We start from the raw sequence: 21919 nt of genomic DNA on the forward strand, positions 1-21919 counted from the left end.
TACGACAGTTTCTGATTAAAGTCAGCAGGTGATTCTCCGACAAACGGACCAGTCAGAGAAGAGGGAGGGGCCACAGTGTGTGCAGGTGTTTGTAGTTCAGCTGGTCACTCAGCTTTGGTTCTTTTCACAGCTCCAGGTAACCTGTCCTGCAGCCTGAAAACATGCACAGACTCTGTTTAGTCTTCCTGTCCGACAAATCCACCATATCACACCCTGTCACACCATATCACACCCTGTCACACCATATCACACCTTGTCACACCATATCACACCCTGTCACACCCTGTCACACCTTGTCACACCTTGTCACACCATATCACACCCTGTCACACCCTGTCACACCATATCACACCCTGTCACACCATATCACACCCTGTCATATCACACCCTGTCACACCATATCACACCCTGTCATATCACACCCTGTCACACCATATCACACCCTGTCAAACCCTGTCACACCATATCACACCCTGTCATATCACACCCTGTCACACCATATCACACCCTGTCATATCACACCCTGTCACACCATATCACACCCTGTCATATCACACCTTGTCACACCATATCACACCCTGTCATATCACACCCTGTCACACCATATCACACCCTGTCACACCATATCACACCCTGTCAAACCCTGTCACACCATATCACACCCTGTCATATCACACCCTGTCACACCATATCACACCCTGTCATATCACACCCTGTCACACCATATCACACCCTGTCACACCATATCACACCCTGTCGCACACTGTCACGCCATATCACACTCTATCACACCATATCACACCCTGTCATATCACACCCTGTCACACCATATCACACCCTGTCATATCACACCTTGTCACACCATATCACACCCTGTCATATCACACCCTGTCACACCATATCACACCCTGTCACACCATATCACACCCTGTCATATCACACCCTGTCACACCATATCACACCCTGTCATATCACACCCTGTCATATCACACCCTGTCACACCATATCACACCCTGTCATATCACACCTTGTCACACCATATCACACCCTGTCATATCACACCCTGTCACACCATATCACACCCTGTCACACCATATCACACCCTGTCAAACCCTGTCACACCATATCACACCCTGTCATATCACACCCTGTCACACCATATCACACCCTGTCATATCACACCCTGTCACACCATATCACACCCTGTCACACCATATCACACCCTGTCGCACACTGTCACGCCATATCACACTCTATCACACCATATCACACCCTGTCATATCACACCCTGTCACACCATATCACACCCTGTCATATCACACTCTATCACACCATATCACACCCTGTCATATCACACTCTATCACACCATATCACACCCTGTCATATCACACCTTGTCACACCATATCACACCCTGTCATATCACACCCTGTCACACCATATCACACCCTGTCATATCACACCTTGTCACACCATATCACACCCTGTCATATCACACCCTGTCACACCATATCACACCCTGTCACACCATATCACACTCTGTCATATCACACCCTGTCACACCATATCACACCCTGTCATATCACACCCTGTCACACCATATCACACCCTGTCACACCATATCACACCCTGTCGCACACTGTCACGCCATATCACACCCTGTCATATCACACCCTGTCACACCATATCACACCCTGTCACACCATATCACACCCTGTCGCACACTGTCACGCCATATCACACTCTATCACACCATATCACACCCTGTCACACCACATCACACCATATCACACCCTGTCACACCCTGTCACACCATATCACACCATATAACACCCTGTCACACCATGTCACACCCTGTCACACCCTGTCACACCATATCACACCCTGTCATATCACACCATGTCACACCCTGTCACACCATGTCACACCCTGTCACACCATATCACACCATGTCATATCACACCCTGTTACACCATATCACACCATGTCATATCACACCCTGTTACACCATATCCCACCCTGTCATATCACACCCTGTCATATCACACCGTCATATCACACCCTGTCATATCACACCCTGTCATACCACACCCTGTCATACCACAACCTGTCATATCACACCCTGTCATATCACACCCTGTCATATCACACCCTGTCATACCACACCCTGTCATACCACAACCTGTCATATCACACCCTGTCATATCACACCCTGTCATACCACACCCTGTCATACCACAACCTGTCATATCACACCCTGTCATATCACACCCTGTCATATCACACCCTGTCATATCACACCCTGTCACACCCAGAAAGTTTATAAATCTTCTCCCCACAATGAAAAACATTACTCATGTCAGATCCTGATCTGCTAGTTCATGTGTGCTTGTGATTAGATCAACAAACTTCAAAAAGATTTGTCAATCAGCCACTTAGTTTTATTCAATGTAAAATTCCCACTGAAGCTAGCCAGCAGCTAAGCTAGCCAGCAGCTAAGCTATAGCAGTGTTGACCACCAACAGAGACATGTTGTGTTTGTGGCCAAACAGCATTGTCTTGGAGAAATATTATGAGAGACAGCGTGGACATATCAAAACTAAAACCAGCCTTCAAAATAAAAGCCAGGATTACTGCACTGTCAAAGTTTATTGTGAAGTGTGGAATGAGCTCATTTCTGCCCCTTGTGGCTGTTGGAAGAAGGACTGTAGCTGGTGTAAAGCACAAGAGTCCCATTTTCTCCCCCGGATCAGTGAAGGTTTATCAGTCAAACTTAAATTAAGTGTTACTGGGACAGGCGAGTGTAATGTAATTACTGACTTGTTGCCAAAGAAGTAATCAGATTACAGTAACATTTTTCTAAGTAATGTGTTACTGCTGATAATGGGGGAACACATTCTCAGTATATGTGGTTCTCTGTTCTGATGTGTACTTACTTGTGCAGCTTCTCCTCCACTCTGGACCGAATCAACTCGATGTAATGATCAATCTGAGTCTGAACACACACACACACACACACACACGCACACACACACACACACACACACACACACACACACACACACACACACAGAGGTCAATTAGTGCTTTCAGATCATTTAGTCACAGAAACATTCTCAACATGAGGCATTATAAGAAACACTGTACTGGTTTTAGATTTTAGTTAGTTAGTTTTTAACCCTGGGCTCATGTTCACATGTTCTGCTGTGTCAATGATCCAAACTCACCAAAGGTTTCAGAACTGGTCCAGTAGATCTCCTGAGAGCTTTAGTTCAATAACTTCCTCTTTGTCTCGTTCAGGAGACGTCTCACTCTGAAACCTCTCCAGAGGTGAGTTGTTGCAGTCATTGCCTCGTCCAGATTCTTAAATCAGTTAAATATTCAGCCAGTTCCTCGAGCTAAACTCTAAACTCCTCTCTCCAACTCTGACTCACGTCTCCACCGTCGTCTTCCTGCAGCTACTCAGAGTGAGACGTCTCCTGAACGAGACAAAGAGGACGTTATTGAACTAAAGCTCTCTGTAGGAAAGGTTCCTGTGATGTTGTCAGACTGTTAGAAGAACAACCTCAGCCTGTCAGAGACTAAAACACTGTTAGTGGACGTGACTGTGACGTCACAGAGGATCAAACTGCAGCTGAGGAGATCTACTGGACCGGTTCTGAAACCTTTGGTGAGTTTGGATCATTGACACAGCAGAGCTAACATACCACTCCGTTAACTCAAATATGCTCTCTCATCCCCAATCCACCACAGAACTACAAAGAAAGAATGTACACCTTTGCCATGGGAAGAAGTCCCAGGTTATTGTAGGTGAATCACCTGAACATTTGGACTAAAATTCAATAATAAATAACCAAAATAACACGAAAGCTAAAATATGGTTGTGACACGGAGAGATGGTGCAGCTTTAAAACAGTTTAAGACAAGTTCTCCTGCCGTACCTTTTTCTTCTGGTAGATCAGTGGAGTGGTGAAGAAAATGATGTCAGCTGGACAGGAAGACAAAAATGGCTTCAGTTTCAGTTTGTTTGAAGCACAAGTCCAAAAAGATTGAAATCAGGAAGAAGAAACCTCACCGAGAATCAGAATGGTGACTCCATTAAAGATGGAACCAACATACGTCATCATCCACATGACTGCAGACAACTGAAACGTTTAGAGAACAGACAGCTGAAACATCTAGACAATAGACAGCTGAAACATTTAGACAACAGTCAGCTGAAACATTTAGACAACAGACAGTTGAAACATTTAGACAACAGACAGCTGAAACATCTAGACAAAAGACAGCTGAAACATTTAGACATTTAACTGGATACCTGGTCTCACCTGGTCTACCTGAAGTACATGAACACAGGCTAGCATTAGCCACCATACTAACATGTAGTGTGTAAACTGACCTTCAGAGAGTCAACCAGGTCTTCAACCAGCAGCAGCCTCCTGGTCTGACTGGTGAACCAGTTTAGGTGGACCAGAGACTGGTCAGCCAGCAAACGGACAGACTCAGAGGACACAGTGATGTCCCTGTCCAACAGGGACCTGAAGAAGGACAGAGGAGGTGAGACATGGACAGAGGAGGTGAGACGAGGACAGAGGAGGTGAGAGGAGGTGGGACAAGGACAGAGGAGGTGAGACATGGACAGAGGAGGTGAGACGAGGACAGAGGAGGTGAGACATGGACAGAGGGGGTGAGACGAGGACAGAGAAGGTGAGACATGGACAGAGGAGGACAGAGGAGGTGAGAGAATTATTTGTGTGTTACCTGAATGGATGACCTTCATCTGATTTCTGGACGGCCTGGATCACTGATTTATAAACCCTACAGACAGGAAGCAGACAACAGTAAATTCATTAATTAGTAAATTGATTATGAAGCTCAGAGATGGAACATGACATCACTTATCAGCAGACTGAGGTGCATTGTAGGACATTTACATTTACATTCAGAGCATTTAGCAGACACTTTTGTCCAAAGCGACTTACAATAGGTACATTTGTCACAAGAAAGAAACCACAACATATCACCATCAATAAAATAGAAAAGAAAAAATAGAAACAATTTTCAAGCCCTCATCTGAGCAAAGTAGCTGCTATTTATCAAGGATACCTTAAGTACATAAGTGATATGATTTAAGTGCGAAGGGTCAGAATTTACAAGTGCAAATATGTTGGGTTGTTTTGGGGGGTTTTTTTGGTGGGTGGGAGTGGGAGAGTGGGAGGGAGTCATGCTATGCTGGGTCGAGGTGAAGTCTGAAGAAGTGAGTCTTGAGTCTTTTGCGGTAGATGGCGAGTGACTCTGCTGTCCTGACGTTGGTCGGGAGTTCGTTCCACACCTGAAAGCCAGAACAGAGAAGAGTCGTGACTTCGCTGGGCGGCCTTTGTTTGCTCTCAGCGATGGCAGTACCAGCCGACCAGCTGATGTAGTAGAGTGAAGTGCTCGTGTTGGGGTGTGTGGTCTGACCAATGTTTGGAGGTAGAAGGGTGCAGTTCCGTTGACGGCCTTGAAGGCCAGCACCATGGTCTTGAATTAGATGCAGGCCGCAACAGGAAGCCAGTGGAGGTCAGGGAGGAGGGGCGTCACATGGGAGAATTTGGGTAGATTGTAAACGAGGCGTGCTGCAGCGTAATGGATACGCTGCAATGGTTAAGGGAGTTTAAGTAGTCCAGGCGGGAGATGACCAGTGCTTGGACCAGGAGTTGCTTTGTGTCCTTTGTGAGGAAAGACCGGATCCTGCAGATGTTGTAGAGGGCAAATCTGCAGGATCGCGGCACCGCGGTGATGTTGGGGGTGCAGGATAGTCTGTCGTCGAGGATTACGCCCAGGTTCCTCGCAGTCGATGAAGGCGATACTGTGACTTCCTCGACAGTGACTGACAGGTCCATGTGAGGGCAGTCTTTCCCCGGCATGAAGAGGAGTTCAGTTTTACTAAGGTTGAGCTTGAGATGATGCGCAGTTGTCCAAGCGGAGATGTCTGCCAGACATTTCGAGATGCACGTTGCAACGTGGGTGTCGGAGGAGCATGGGGGAAAGGAGAGGAACAGTTGGGTGTTATCTGCATAACAGTGGTAAGAGAATCCATGAGATGTGATTGCAGAGCCTAGTGATCTAGTGTATAGTGAAAACAGAAGTGGTCCTAGTACTGAGCCTTGAGGGAAACCAGTTTCCAGAAAGCAGGGTTTGGACAATGATCCATTCCATTCCAATGATCCAGGTCATCAGGATGAAGTGATTTTTTCCATTTTCCCTCTGCTGCTCGTAACACCAATCTGTTGGTCCGCAGCGATTCAGACAGCCAGGGAGGAGGGGGAGATGATCGAGCTGGTCGGGAGGTGAGGGGACAGAGAGTGTTTAAAGAGGAGGAGAGGGAGGACAACAGAGCGGAGGAGGCTTCCTCGGTGGACAGTAGAGAGAACTGTTCTGTGGATGGTAGTGAGGAGAGAACAGTTGAGGAGAGAGTGGAGGGAGAGAGGGATTTCAGGTTGCGGCAGGTGGTGACCGTGTCAGGTGTAGGGGCAAGGGAGGTGGTGGACTTCAAGGGGAGAGAGAAAGCGACACAGTGGTGGTCGGACACAGTAAGTGCTGAGGTACTACAGGACCTTGTGAAGACAAGGTCAAGTTGGTTCCCGGCCTGGTGGGTGGGTGGAGAGGGGGAGAGTGTGAGGTCAAATGTGGAGAAGAAGTCAATGAATTCAGATGAGCGCAGCTTCTCTGGGGGGATGTTGAAGTCACCGAGGACAACGGCCGTGTCCAAATTCAGGGGCTGCAGCCCAGGAAGGGCGCATTTGAAGGCCAATTACGTCACAACGCTGCGCGAAGGCTGTCCAAATTCGAAGGCTGCGCCACATGCAACCCACAAATGCAGCCTTCCCCACCCTCGTTTAGGAGGACGCACCGCTACTATCCTTCGCGGCCTCACATATCCCAAGATCCTTTGCGCACCGCTGCTCAGTCCCGAAACAGAAGAGGAAGCAAGAGAAAATGGCGACATCAAGTGGCGCAGACATGACATTTAAATTTAAGTAATGGGTTTATACTCGGTTTTTACTCATTTGAACATCCAACGCCAGATATGTTAAACTTCAAGAGACTATAAAACCTCCAAAGTTTAACTTTCAGTTAAAATACGTGACGCTGGTAATGCTATGGTAAACATAGTTGTTATTCACCAATGGGTTCATGTTTATTTTGTAATGTTGATAATTCAATTCAGATTTGACACATTGTACACACACAAATAAATGTACACGTTTGATAGATTTGAACCAAAACAGACTTTAATGCATGAACACCTGGTGACGCAACCAGGAAATACTCCGAAGGCTAGACCGTCCCATTTAACAACGGTGGATGTGGCCTTCAAGGTCTCTCCGAAGGCCGCGGCCTTCGTGGACCGCTAAGGCCGCGGCCTTGAAGGCTGCAGCCCCTGAATTTGGACACAGCCAACGAGTGGTGTGCCATCATCAGCGGAGCAGCTTAGGAGGGTGTCCATCTTATCATAGAAGTCACGGAGAGGACCGGGAGGGCGATAGATCACCACAATGTTGAGCTTGAAAGAAGGGTGACAGAGACAGCGTGGAATTCAAATGCAGATCTGGGTAGGTGGTCCAGGGAAAGGACCTGGTAGGACCACGTGGGTGAGATGAGGAGTACAGTTCCTCCTCCTCGACCTGTTTGTCTCAGGGATTGTGAGAATGAGTAGGCAGTGTTTGGTGTCTGGTGAAATCTTCTCCGGTTTGATGTCCTGACTGGGATTGGGAAGGACTCATGGCTGCAATGGATGGTGGACAGTGAGTTACTTGGACTCTCTCGATGGACTCCTGCAGAGAGACTCCCTAAGTCTTCGTTCAGCTTTCTGACGCTACAGCTGACACTGTAGTGGCTAGCTCTTATGTGCTAGATTTACCTCATGCAGGGTTAGCTCCTTCCTGCAATCAAGCCTATGCACTTCAGCTGAGTTGGCCGAAACTGGCTAATGGCCACTCAGCATCAACAGTTTCACAAGAATTTACACAAAAGGTATCTAGAAAAGATTAAATATTTCAACTAACCCTTCTCACAGAATACCTAAACACCAGATCAACAATTACTTTCTGATTTACCAACAACAAGATAACATGCAGCTTCCATCCCCTAGACAAAATGTAACTCGAACACACCTTAGTGGTATCTGGTGGGCTGTTGATACATTCACAGTGTGTTCTGATTGGTCAGTGACAGACCAGGTGACCCCCCCCCCCCCCCCCCTCACCTGAAAGTTATGGTGACACAGAGACAGGTGAGCAGCAGGTAGGACACCACACTGATGACAGACAGTGTTGCCACAGAGATGAGAACTAGCAACGACAGGCCGAATGCCACCGCCGTCTTCTTCGGTTCTTTCCAGTGGACCAGCTGCAAGGCTGCGTGGGCAGGGTCAGAATTATTACACACACTTCCTGTCCTCAGAGAGACACACACCAACACACATGATCTACTGCAATAAACGTGTTCATCACACATGCAACTGTGGTGGTCCTGAAGTGTGAAAAACACAACAAATACAAAACACAACAACAAATACAAAACACTACAACAAACAGAAAACACAACAAATACAAAACACAACAACATTAACGTAAACCCGAAATGGTAGGTACCTTCTATCAACAAGGGTAAAAGGTCTGTTTCAAAAAGAAGGTCTAACACACTGAGTATAACTGAGTTGACTAAACCTGAGATGACTTTTCGGTTGCAGAACAGCTGATCAGAGTTAGTTCAGTCAAGTCTGAGTGGCCTACGTTTGCCGTGAGTTAATGAGGGTCCTGTCAAGTTTATAAGCTTTTAATTTTACAGCAGCAGCCTCTCTAATTATTCAAACATACAGTTCAAGACAACAACTTATATGAAAGACATTTCATCCTGCTGTCCTGTTGAAGTTAGGCTATTCTTAAGTCGTTTGTTTACCTATTTTGGATGCATTTTAAAAAAAATGATAAAAGAGTGAGAGAGAGAAACATGTCACATGAGCTATGCTGGCATGTGGTTTCATACTTTCTGGTTTCTTAATATTTTGGCACATAATGACTGTCCTTAGCCCCACAACTAAGGAAGTGGGCATTTGTGCTGTGTGTGTATGGATCATAAGAGGGTGCAACACTGTCGTCCTCAACCTCACCTGCCGCTGATGTCCTACTGTAGGTCTGTGTTACATTTGATTTAGATCACCGTGACAAACTGCAGGTGGTAACAACTTAACATGGAAATATGGACCAAACAGATAAGACGTGTTTTACTTATGGTCATATGAATGTTTGTTAAGTCTCAATCCGACTAAGTAACAATGCTTTTGTGACGTTTAAACCAGAACTTTTATTTGACATTCAAATTTCATATTGGTTGCCTTCATATATGCAGCCTACAATCAGCCTGACAGCTGCCTTGATTTTCAGAGTGCTATAAAGAAGGGCATTGGATGTTATTCTGAGCTGAGGATGCATGATTAAATGTTAAAGATGAATGAGACAAATCCATAGGTCTCTGTTTCTATATTGATGACAGATTGATTATAAAGTTCTCATTTTAAAGATAGTTTTGTGCTAATGACCTAATATCTAACGGGGGTTCGATGTTTCCAAAGACATAAATGACTTCCGCTTTGTTACTGCAGTAACTGAGCCAGAATTTAAGTTCTGTCTCCTTCTGGTACAGAAAACCATTTCCTCTTCTCAGGATAACAAAGTGAGAGTTTACACTAAATCTGCTTTCTGAAATAGGGCTGAACAACCAGAGGGAGGGAGATCAGTGGGCCATGATGAGTTACTGTTTAATCACAGCACAAATGAGACATTAGCTAGCTAGAATGCTAGTTCCTGATTGTATGTTCACTTGGTGTCTGGTGTTAATGGCTTATGTTCCTGTTTTTGTTGTGTTTGGTTTATAAACAAACAGCAGATTGTGGGTTTCAGTTAGCATGCCTTCTAGCAACTGCTAGTAGTAGCATAGTCCCATCGGCAGCTGCTGCAGAGTTTGTCTCTGTCCCGCTCCGCGGCATGGGAAGCCTTACAAGGGCAGGCTACGTACCGGTTGTGAAGCGGGTTTCAACTTTCAACTCTTGCTAGCCCCGCTGTTAGTCCTGTTGGCCCGCGAGCCTCTCCCACCCCCGCTGACAGGATTAAACAACACACGTTAGTGATAGGGGACTCTATTACCCATAAATTCAGGTTAGCGCCGCCGGCCACTGTTTACTTCCTGGGGCCAGAGCCTCCGACAGTGGCTATTCTGAGGGTGCTGGCATCAAGCAGGGAGAAACGAAGCGCGAGAAAGTGGTGCACAATAATATAGCATCAATCAATCAGTCAAGATTTATTTTTATAGCGCTGTTTACAAAATTGCATTGTCACAGAAGAAACCTACATTTTGCCCCACCACCAAATTTCCCATCCTCCTTTCACATCGACCACCACCCACATACCGGTAGGCTATCTGAACGAGAGAGCTGCACGACCATGAGCCGCACTGCAGGGTGTCAGACATAGAAATGAGCTGCACATGCGTGCCAGACATGCCCAACTACCAACCACTGACCACCATTTCTTTCCCGCCCTGCATCGTTCTTTTTCCCTTTGTTTTAAACTTAAACTACTATAAATTTTGTAGAAAATATGTTAGTAGACTGACATCAAGAATTTGTTGGCCACAGAATTTGTTTTCTTCGTCAATCCAGAAAAAGTATTCCCATTAGAGCTTTGCCGATGGAACCACGGCGAATCGGCAATGCTTACGTCTGGGTTGGCATCATAGACTGGTAGGCATACAAAAAAACGTCGTCCCTATGGCACTCAACACAGTAGCAGTTGGTGACCAATCAACATTTCTTACTGCGCCCCAATCAAGGCAGTCTAGAACCGGGCCTGAGAGCGGACCAGCTTGAGGCAGCCTGACAGCAGCCTGTCCTGCAGGCACACATTGAGTGCTTTGCTCAACCACACTCCGGCAGTGAAGAGCAGCTCCGAAGGATGACTGACCCAGAGAAAAGCAGCAGCAGCAGGAGGCCAAAGAGGTTTGTGTGTTTAACAGGAAACAGAGTAGGGTGCATCTTGCCAGAGCATCAGTGGGATTATAACAATGTGTGAATGACGTCTCTCCTTCTTGTTGAAAGATGGACAGAGTGTCTGTCCAATCAGCAACCATCCTTGTAGGTAGAAGGTACCTAACTTTTCCAGTTTAAGTTAATGTGTTTTTCTAGACGTGACAGTTAATCTTATTTCTTATTTGATTAATGAAAATCTGCACTGATAAAAGCTCTGAATGCAGTCAGCAGAGCAGAACTGTAGTCATGTGATACGTTTTAGGATGTGAAGGGTTAAAAAGTCCTGAGCTGTTTGTGAGATTAAAATCTGCAGTAAGCAGCTTGTTTCACACAGAATGACCTGAATAAGAACAAGAAGCAGTCAGCTGAGCAGGTTAGCTCACAGCAGGACAATAGAGCTTTGTGTCTGAACACAAATATGAAAATATAAAAACAGACTTCAATTCGACCTGGATCCAGAGGAAGTCTTTGATTATTTCAGTTGTCATGGTGACAGTTTTAAACACGGAGGCTCTGATAGGCTACTTGATTAAAACGTTTAATAACACTTTATAGGGTTCATTTATTTATGTTTATTTTTTATTTAAACAAGGGACAATGCACATTAATTAACATGTGCACCAGAGTCAATCATGTAAATGTACCAGATTTTATCCATACAGACTCATTTTCAGCTACAGTCTCTGGCAGGTTGATGGCATCAAGAAAACATAACACATACGAGAACAATTTATCACACAGCAAATAAGCACAAAGCACTGGTGGACACAGAGCATTAAGACAAAGACATAAAAGACATTAATCTGAGACTTGACTGTTATATTTAAAGCTCTCTAAATGTGTGACGTCCTCAGTGTCCGACCAATCAGCCGCTCAGTTCATTGATCACACTATTCTGAGCCTCTGTTCATTGAAGACTGTCAGATGAGGTTGAGACTGACTGACTACAAACACACGCCCATGGGTCCATTTAGTAGCTGTGTCACATGATCTTCTCACTACAGACTGAATGAAGCCTGTAAACAGGTGAGTCCTACCTGAATGTGTGAGGTCTCTGAGTACGGAAGAGGAGTTGTTGGATGATGATGATGAAGAGTGACTGCTGCTGGTTGAGTCGGCCATTTTCTTCTTCTTCTTCTTCTTCTCTGTGTGTTCAGCTGAAGTTTCTCTGCTCAGTTTGATGCTCAGTCTGAGCTGCTGCTGGAGTTATGATGTCATCACAGGGCGGGGCTTACAGAGAGGGGGAGTATCCATTGGTCAACTGTTAGAGCTCTGATGTCGTAACTTTTAATGTTAATCTGCTGTCGACATAAAGAAGTTAAACAGGTTTAAAAAGTTTCAGTTCTTAAAAATGTTCTTGTTACGTCGATGGCAATAAATCCTGGACTTAAGCTGCAGAGTCTGAATCAGTCACAACATAGAAGGAAATAAATCCAGTTACAGTCTGTTTTAATATTAAAGTATCGTCAATAAGCCCATTAAACTGCAACTCTTTGTGTGGTGGAAAGTAACTAAATACGTTGTTACAGTACTTGAGTATTCAGACATGTCTAGAATAATGTTTATGATCACATTATTTCTGATAAATAATTTGTGACATTGGTTTCCTGACTGACATACTGTGGATGAAGAATGATGATGAGCTTGTGTACAAATATATTTATCCACTCTGTTGAAATGTGACTACAGTAGTTTGTGACTTTATACTTTTACTGGATTAAATTTAACCCACAGCTGCAGTTACTCAACAGATTCACATTAAAAACATGAAGAGGGGGCGCTATGGGACCACGGACCAAGATGGCGGCTTAACGTGGAGGCTCTGTCGGCCTCGCACCAATAACATTAAAACCAAAACTTATCAACGCCAACTAAACTGAGATTATGTCAAAAACGACCACAGTCAAAGACTGTGACATTTTCACCAGGAGACGGGCTCCCCAAAAGCTGAAAGTCAACACCTCATCGACCGAGCAAGAGGAAGCTAATGCTAATAGCATGACAGACCTGACAGCCGTACTGTCCGAGCTGAATCACTTTGTTCTGAGTTCGGAGGATTTGGATCTAAACTGGACAGTATAGATGATCGCCTCGGTAAGATGGCCAGCTCAGTTGCGACTTTGGAAAACAGTGTGTTGGAGGTGAAGCAAAACGTTGCTTCCAACACTAGACGAATGGAGGAAGCTGAAAACCGGATAATGTCGGCAGAAGAGCACCTGGAGAAAAATAACACTGAGTTAATCAACGCCATGAAACGCATCGCCTACCTGGAGTCAAAGACCGAAGACCTGGAGAATCGGAGCCGGAGAAAAAACCTGCGGTTGTTTGGCCTCCGGGAAGGCGCCGAGTGAAACCGGCCACTTTCAGAGTTCATACATGAGATGCTGCCGCGCTGGCTCGAGCTGGAAACCGGCAGATCCTTCACCTTGGAAAGAGTTCACTGGACCCTGGCGCCACCGAGACCCAACCAGAACAGAGCAGTCCTCATTCGGTTTCTGAGATTCCAGGATCGGGAATTTGTCTTCCACACCACTAAACAACTGAACATCACGCATGAGGGAAACAAACTTTTCTTCGCCCAAGACCTCTCAGCTGAGACCATGCGTCAGCGATACGAGTACAACGCGGCCAAGAAAATGTTTGTGGAAAAGGGAACTTTCCGAGGATTTCAGTATAATCCGTGCAAGATGAGGGTCCTCCACAACGGGAAGATTCACCTGTTTTCATCACCAAAAGAGGCAGAGGATTTCCATCGCGGACTTGGATGAGAAGGCGCAGCTTATACTGATGGCTCACCAATATTTAAAGGTACAATAAGGTGTGTGGCAACCAGACAGGGTGATTATCTTTTATTAGAACTTCTGACCACCTTACCTTTCTTCAGTCCTGAAGGATCACTTTATGTTTGAGTCATTGCAATCGCATTTTTCTTGAATCTTAAAGAGACACTTTGTGTTTAAGGAATCACCTCAGTCACATTTTTCTTTAATCTTAAAAGGACACTTTGTGTTGAAGGAGTCTGATCAGTTGCGTTTTTTTTTTTTTTCCTTTCTTTAGCCTTAATAGGAACACTTGTGTTAAAGGAGTCACCTCAATGACATTTTTCTCGTCTTATTTTTTTTTATATATCATTTATATTGAGGTGAAATATTATTGGTCTGATTTTATTTTCGATCTTGAATAGGGTTAGTATATAAGGTATAAACATCATACAAGGTGCTTGGTTGATGGGCACCACCAGTTGCCTTTGGAGTTTATTTATTTATTTAATGTTTATTTAACAGGGACGATACAGACAACATTGCAACAGAAAATGGGAAAATGTGATGCATATAAGACGTCTAGCTTCAGCTAATTTGCAGTCTTTGTCCCAGGTCAGGCTTTAAAATAGAATGAAATATACTGAATACAATAAATGCAATGATACAAATCCAGTGGATAATACAGTGAGTAGGTACCATGAATAAATAAACACAGCTGCAGTTATACATTTCAGATTAAAACAAAAAAGTTAAATTTAGCATTAAACATTAGTAAAGTGCTGTATTGACAATGACTTGAGAGAAGTTAATGTTCACATTTCTGCTGCTGCTTAAGCCAATGTTTAACTTTCACACGGGTAGTTCACGGCTGAACTATGTTGGGTTACATAGTTCAGCTGCTCCTACGTAAACAGGATCAGCACAAGCCCTACCAGTTCATTGTTTTGAGTAAGGGAGTGGGAACTTAATTGTTTAAATGTGTATGTGTGACAGTTTATTTATGTTTTTGTCTGTTATTTATGTTTGTTGTGAGCTCAGCAAAGTAAAACTTCCTCTTGTGCCGTACCCTTATATGTTTGATACGAACTATAAATGGAACAAAAAAACACCCAAAATAGTTGTGATATAATAGTCACGAGCTGGAATATTAGGGGACTACAGAAGTTAACCAAATTAAGGCAGGTAATAAGCAGGATTAAACAATTTAAGTCAAAAATAATTTTCATTCAAGAAACTCATCTCACAGCCTCAGACATAAAGTTAGTTCGGAATAGATGGCCTGGCCAAGTTTTGTATGCAACATACAACAATTATGCTAGAGGTGTACTCATCCTCATCCACAGAACAATACTATTCCAAGCTATTAAAACAATCCAAGATCCAGCTGGAAGGTATGTTATCACCCAGGGTAACATTAAATCTGGTCAGCGTATACGGCCCAAATGAGGATAAATCTAAATTTTTTGAAGATCTCTTCCTCACTTTATCCACTTTAAGAGGCTTTTATATTATTGGAGGAGACTTTAACTGCACATTGAATCCAGCAAAAGATCGTTCTACTGGCTATGATACTTCTAAAGCGAAAACAAGGCAACTGCTAAAACAATACATTGTAGATGTTAACCTGGTAGAAGTATGGAGGGAGTATAACCCTGACAGAGTAGAGTACTCCTGTCATTCAAGTACATGCAAATCTGGTTCTCGCATTGATTATTTTCTTGTTTCAAGGGAACTTTTATCAAAGATTAAAAGTTGCTGGTACGAAAGCATTGTAATAAGCGACCATGCTGCTATTTCATTAAATGTGCAAATAGAGAGATTCATTCACAACCCTCCCAATTGGAGATTACAGGTGAGATGGTTACAGAAACCAGATTTCATTAAGTTTGTGGAAACTAAAATTGATTATTATTTTGAGCTAAATACAGATCAAACTAGTGCAAGTATAAGCTGGGAGGCTTTCAAGGCCTATATCAGAGGAGAAATTATTAGTTATACAACCTCGACAAGAAAAAAAGACAAAATAGAAATGAAATCTTTGGAAAAACAAATAAAATCATTGGAAATGGATATAAATGAAAGTGATGATCCAACAAAACAAAGAGATCTGTTGCTCTTGAGAGCTAAATATAACAAACTGCTGATAAGGCAGCCAAAAGCTTAATGTGGCTGAAGCAAAATTATTACGATCAAGGCAAAAAAGCCGGGAAATTTTTGGCATGGAGAATAAAAAAAATACAGTCTGAAAACTACTAATAAATAGTAGTTTTAGAGAATTTTATGAACATTTATACAAATTGGAAAACCCTCTTCCTTCTGGAGAACAGGACACATTTCTTGATCATTTGCAATTCCAAACTTTGACAGATGAGTCTGGCTTCTGAGGTTTAACAATTGAAGAGATATCACAGTCTATTCAAAATATAAACAGCGGTAAAGTGCCAGTAATGTACCGCAATGTTCCTCATTAGGACCAATAAGCCTGATTGGCGTTGATACAAAAATTCTATGTAAAATCTTAGCAAGGAGGTTAGATCCTTATATCCCAAATCTAGTCCATAATGACCAGAATGGTTTTGTGCAGAAGCGCCAAGGCTTTCATAATATTAGAAGGGTTCTGAATATAATTCATGAAAAATTTGATGCCAGAGATACAGCAGTATTATCGCTGGATGCCTGGCAGGCGTTCGATAGAATAGAATGGCTGTATCTATTCAATGTCTTATGAAGATTTGGATTTGGAAAAAGTTTTCTTAAATGGATTCAGATATTATATACAAACCCAACAGATAGTGTTTTAACTAATAATATAGTCTCAAGACCATTTCTTTTAGGGCAATCTACCTGCCAGGGATCTCCCTTATCACCGATGTTATTCATATTAGCCATAGAGCCCCTGGCCATAACAATAAGAACACAGACGGGCCTGTCGGGCATCCAGCTTGGGGAACAGGAGCACCGAATATCCCTATATGCCGATGACGTGATTCTTTTTTTAACAAACTTAGCTGTCAGTATACCAAACTTAATTCAGCAGATTGAATTTTTTGGTCAATTCTCCGGCTACAATATTAACAACTCAAAATCATCAATACTGTTCTTAAATAAAGAAGAAAGATTGAGACCAGTTATAGATAGCCCATTTATCAATGCAAAGGAGGGATTTACTTATCTTGGTGTTAAAATTACCCCTGAAATTAAAACAATTGTCCCAACAAATTATGACCCATTGGTGGATGAGGTGAGGGAGACATTAGACCGATGGATGACAATGCCCATATCAATGATTGGCCGAATAAACATAATTAAAATGAATATATTACCAAAATTTTTATACCTTTTTCAATCACTCCCACTACTGCTACCGAAATCATTTTTTAATATACTTAATAGTATGTTCCTGAAATTTATTTGGAACAATAAGAAATCCAGGTTGAGACTTAGGCTGCGTTACCTGCCCTACAAAAGGGGAGGTTTACGACTTCCAAATATGAAATGGTATTATTGGTCCGCTCAGTTGCGCTATGCAATGTTTTGCATAGCGCAACTGAGTCTTTTCCTGTTTTGGTGAACATTGAGCAGACGTCAATACCAAACCTTCCAATAAAACTATATTTATATTCTGCAGACCCCAAAACTTTGAGAAGAACAGTAGAAAACCCTTTTCTCAAAAATACTATCGACATTTGGTATAAAGCCCATCAACATATTAAAGATACTCCTCCCATTTCTCGCTTCTCCCCCATATGGGGTAATGCCTTTTTTAGGGCAGGAAGGGCAGATGGCGGTTTCAGAATCTGGGCCAGAAGAGGTGTGCAAAAAATAGAGGATCTATACATGGATGGTAATCTTCTTATGTTTGGTCAGCTGTGTCAGAGATACTATATTCCTAAAAAACATTTTTTTAAATATCTACAATTGAAACATTTCATATTATCAAAATATAAGCAGATAACATCTGAACCACCACTATCACATCTTGAAAATCTCATTGTTCTCAATCAAAATGGAAGGAGACAGATTTCTTTATTTTATACAGCTCTGTTATCACATGATAACGAGTCTACCACTGACAGATTAGAGGCATGGAGGCAAGATATTCAAGAAAACATAGAAGAGGCTGAATGGGAAAATGGAAGGTTAAGAGCTCAAACACAATCAATTAATACGAGGATGAAGATATTACAGTACAAGTGGTTGATGAGAACCTACATTACTCCAGTCAAACTCAACCAATGGTCCCCTGGCGCCCCTGACACTTGCATCAAATGTTTAGAGGAGAGAGGCACTCTGTTTCACTGTGTATGGGACTGTCCCAAATTAAAACAATACTGGAAAACAATCCTTCAAACCATATCTGACATTGTTAATGTGGAAGTCCCTTATCAAGCAAAAGTGTGTATATTAGGTATATATCCCCAAAATGTTATCATTAATTCAAAACAGACAACTTTAATTGATTTTGGACTCCTGCAGGCCAGGAGGATGATTGCCTTATATTGGAAAAAACTAGATGTACCTTCGATACAGGTGTGGGTGAAGGAGATGGCATCTTGTATTGTAATGGAGAAGCTGACTTACATAACAAGGGGAAAGGCAGGAGAATTTGAAACAGTGTGGAAACCTCTAATGGAATTTCTTAGCCATCAAGGTGCACAGTGACTTTGAAATTAGTCTGTTGCTGAGTGTGTCTATATTTAGTTATGTCTAATAGTCTGTTTTTGGTGTTTGTTTTACTTTTTGTCAAATATGTTTAGTATATTTTATCTATGTATTATTGTATTTTATGTCTAGTTCAAGTATTGTCATTGTTTTATTCAGTGTCTGTTAGTTAAATATATAAAATCAATAAAAATATTGGTGAAAAAAAAACAAAAACAAAGAGTATAAATATGATGTCAGTCTGCAGCAGGTTGTTGTCTTCATTAATGTTAAATACATCAGTTATGTATGTTTAATATCAGGACCAGGTTTCTCTTCACATCTGTTTGATATTTGACTTCATTAGACATAATGATCCGGTCCAGTTCCTTTGACCCATTCAAGAGGTTTTTATAATAAAAGCTGATTTTCTGACATGATTTGTTCCAGTTAAGAAATTAACATGACATTTTTCTTCTGAAGATTAAATGTGTTTTTATGGCCGCTTTAATTCATCGTAAAGTAAACCAGTTATTGTGGGAATAATACTTATGTGGATGAAGAAGGCCTCTAAGTCAGTCAGCAGTCAGATCACATCTTTGTATTAATCTTTATTGGGTCTTCAGATGATCAGTGCAGTGAGATTGTGTTGAACTAACAGGAAGTAAACTGACCTACAAACATCCATTCCGACTCTTTGACATAGTCCTCATAATCAATTCTAATAACAATAAATAATGATGTTTTGATGGGAACAGTTTGTTCATACAAAAGCTCATAAAACACAGCAAGTCAATGTGTTCAAAATAAAATACATTCACAGAGAGAAAAACAGAAAAACGTTCAGATGATCAGGCGTCCTCAGGACTGCCAGAGGGCGAACGACTATCAGTCAGTACAGAGAGCGAGTGAGAGAGACGGGTCGTATATATTATTATAAAACTCTTTTCTCTATTTGTTCTTCAGTCATATCTTCTCATTTTATTTGTGACGTTCATTTAATCTAAAGTGTTTTTTATGAAAACCAGATCAGCCACAAAACACGAGACTCACTCAGTGCGGCTGTGACTGACTCAGTGCGGCTGTGACTGACTCAGTGCGGCTGTGACTGACTCAGTGCGGCTGTGACTCACTCACTGCGGCTGTGACTCACTCAGTGCGGCTGTGACTGACTCACTGCGGCTGTGACTCACTCAGTGCGGCTGTGACTGACTCACTGCGGCTGTGACTCACTCACTGCGGCTGTGACTGACTCAGTGGGGCTGTGACTGACTCAGTGCGGCTGTGACTGACTCACTGCGGCTGTGACTCACTCAGTGCGGCTGTGACTCACTCAGTGCGGCTGTGACTCACTCACTGCGGCTGTGACTGTAGGATTTATTCATCCAGTGATGCGGTGTCATTGGGGCCAGTAACAGACAGTAAATGCAGCTGAACGCCTCTTTGTTACCTGACCAGTATCACCTACCTGCTCCAGCCTCGAGACCCAGACTGGGACCTGGATTTAGACCTGGATCTAGATGATAATAGAAACAGAATCAGAGTCACTTTAATATTAAACCTTGTTTTTTCTGATTACAGCTGTAGTTTACTGTTGGTCCTGACAGTGATGACATCATCATAAGACTCTAACCTGGACCTCCTGGGCGTGGCAGATCTGGATCATCTGGGAGAGACTGATCGGGAGCCACGCCCAGGAGAGAGACCTGGACCTGATGATCACACAGAAATTGTAATATTTACAAATTCTGATCAAACAGGTTTAATGATCAAACTTCACTACATCAACATGTTCTTAATAACCCAAATTGTTCATCCGAACTGACAGGAACTGACACAAAACTACCAAAACAGGAGCTCAGGTGTCTTTCTGTGTGCTTTTCTTTTTAAAAATGAACCAGAAACACGTTACTGACTGTTTTAAAATGTCTGTGTAAAATGTAGTTTGTTAGGTGTGAAAGGCATTTCGACGACAGAATACATCACCTCAAGACAGCATCTCCTATGAGTTCAATAAAAGACGAGCGTTTTTAAATCGTATTAATAATGTGGCGGGGTTCTACTTGGAACTCTTCACAACATAAACAAACAATGGCGTCGTTGAAAAAATATAGTTACAGTCCATTTTATGGAACCGGCCTCCCAAAGTGCAAATATTTACAAAAGGTGAAAAAAAATAATTTAAAACTACAAAAGATTATAAAAAATAGCTCAATCCTCAGTGACTCAATATCTTCAGATAGAAACAGGCATCTGCTGCCTGCGGGGGAATGTGACGGTGAGACAGCGCTGAGGAAATATGATGATGGATCCTATAAACAGACTGAACTGTAGACTACAACTATGTCACATGACAAACAGCTACAGTCAGTATAAAACATCCACTGCCCTCATCAAGTATCAACCAGTCAGAGAGCAGTATGTTCATCCAATCAGGTTGTGGGTGAAGAGGGAGCTGTTGTGATAAAGTCCAGCCCATTAGTACGGCCCATGTTTTACAAGAAACAGTGGCGATGACTTCCTGTTGGACTCGGAGAAAACATCCAACTTATCGCAGGTCTGTTTTAAACTGACCACGGGTTAGGGTTAGGGCTTCATCAAATCAGCTGATGGAGGATTTAAAGTGATTAATAATTAAACACCAAATCTGCAGTTCAGTTCTGTTCAGTTCTGTTTCATCACACTGATACTGATCAGTTCAACATGTTTCAGTTTAACTTCCTCTTATTAAATATCATATTAAAGTTCCCTCAGATGTCAGTCATCAGTGTGATGTCACAGGTGTGGTTGTCATGGTTACCTGCTCCTCCAGCTGCAGCGGCTGTAACGGTGACAGTCGTAGGTGTAGTGACCTTTCTCTCCACACTCGTGACACTTATTGTTGGGCTCAAAAGGGCGTCTGGCAGAAGGTCGGTTGAAGCGAGAGTGCCGAGGACTTCCAGTGGAGAGTTCGACCCACACGCGACTCCCACAGATCAATCTGTAATAATCAATACAGTCTATTAGAAACATGAAACAATCAATACGATCAGAACAATCTGTAATAATCAATACGATCGGACGGGTCTCGTGTTCTGACGTGTTTGAATCGTTTTTATTTTCTTTAAACTAAAACACAAACTGATATTTTCGTGCTGAAGCTTCAAACGTTTCAAACAGACGATCAACTCAACAGTTAACTCTTATTTTCCAGGACTTTCAAGGCTGCCTAGCTGCTTTAATGTGTTCCAGGTTTTCAAGGAAGCCTGTGGCGACCTTGAACATGAGGACCTTGTAGTGTGGCGTCACTAACAGTCAGCTGTGATGTCATCAGAGTGCTGTCACCTGTGCTGAATACTGACTTTCCATCTAACCCTCGGACGGCGTGGTCGGCGTCTCGAGATCTTCAAACTCGATGAAGATGAAGGCAAAGCCTGGAGGGTTCCTGGCGATCCACACAGTCCTGAGCG

The 21919-nt window shown here is 42.8% G+C and overlaps 1 protein-coding gene across 2 annotated transcripts; it reads right to left on the reverse strand.

Annotated features, from left to right (window-relative positions):
- LOC140997049 (reticulon-3-B-like) lies at positions 1-13826 on the reverse strand. 2 transcript variants are annotated; one of them, XM_073467339.1, is made up of 8 exons: positions 12105-13826; positions 8248-8398; positions 4761-4817; positions 4399-4537; positions 4075-4144; positions 3941-3987; positions 2936-2994; positions 1-153 (listed from the first exon to the last, which is right to left on the reverse strand). In XM_073467339.1, exons 1-8 carry the CDS (start codon positions 12187-12189, stop codon positions 105-107), a joined length of 657 nt encoding a protein of 218 aa, XP_073323440.1. In that variant the 5' UTR covers positions 12190-13826; the 3' UTR covers positions 1-104. The 2 variants fall into 2 exon arrangements, with proteins under 2 accessions (XP_073323440.1, XP_073323439.1); XM_073467338.1 differs by having other exon boundaries at positions 8248-8434.
- Positions 13827-21919: the final 8093 nt, after the last annotated feature.

This window comes from Pagrus major, chromosome 1, assembly GCF_040436345.1.
Source record: "Pagrus major chromosome 1, Pma_NU_1.0".
In the NCBI taxonomy this organism is placed as follows: domain Eukaryota; kingdom Metazoa; phylum Chordata; class Actinopteri; order Spariformes; family Sparidae; genus Pagrus; species Pagrus major.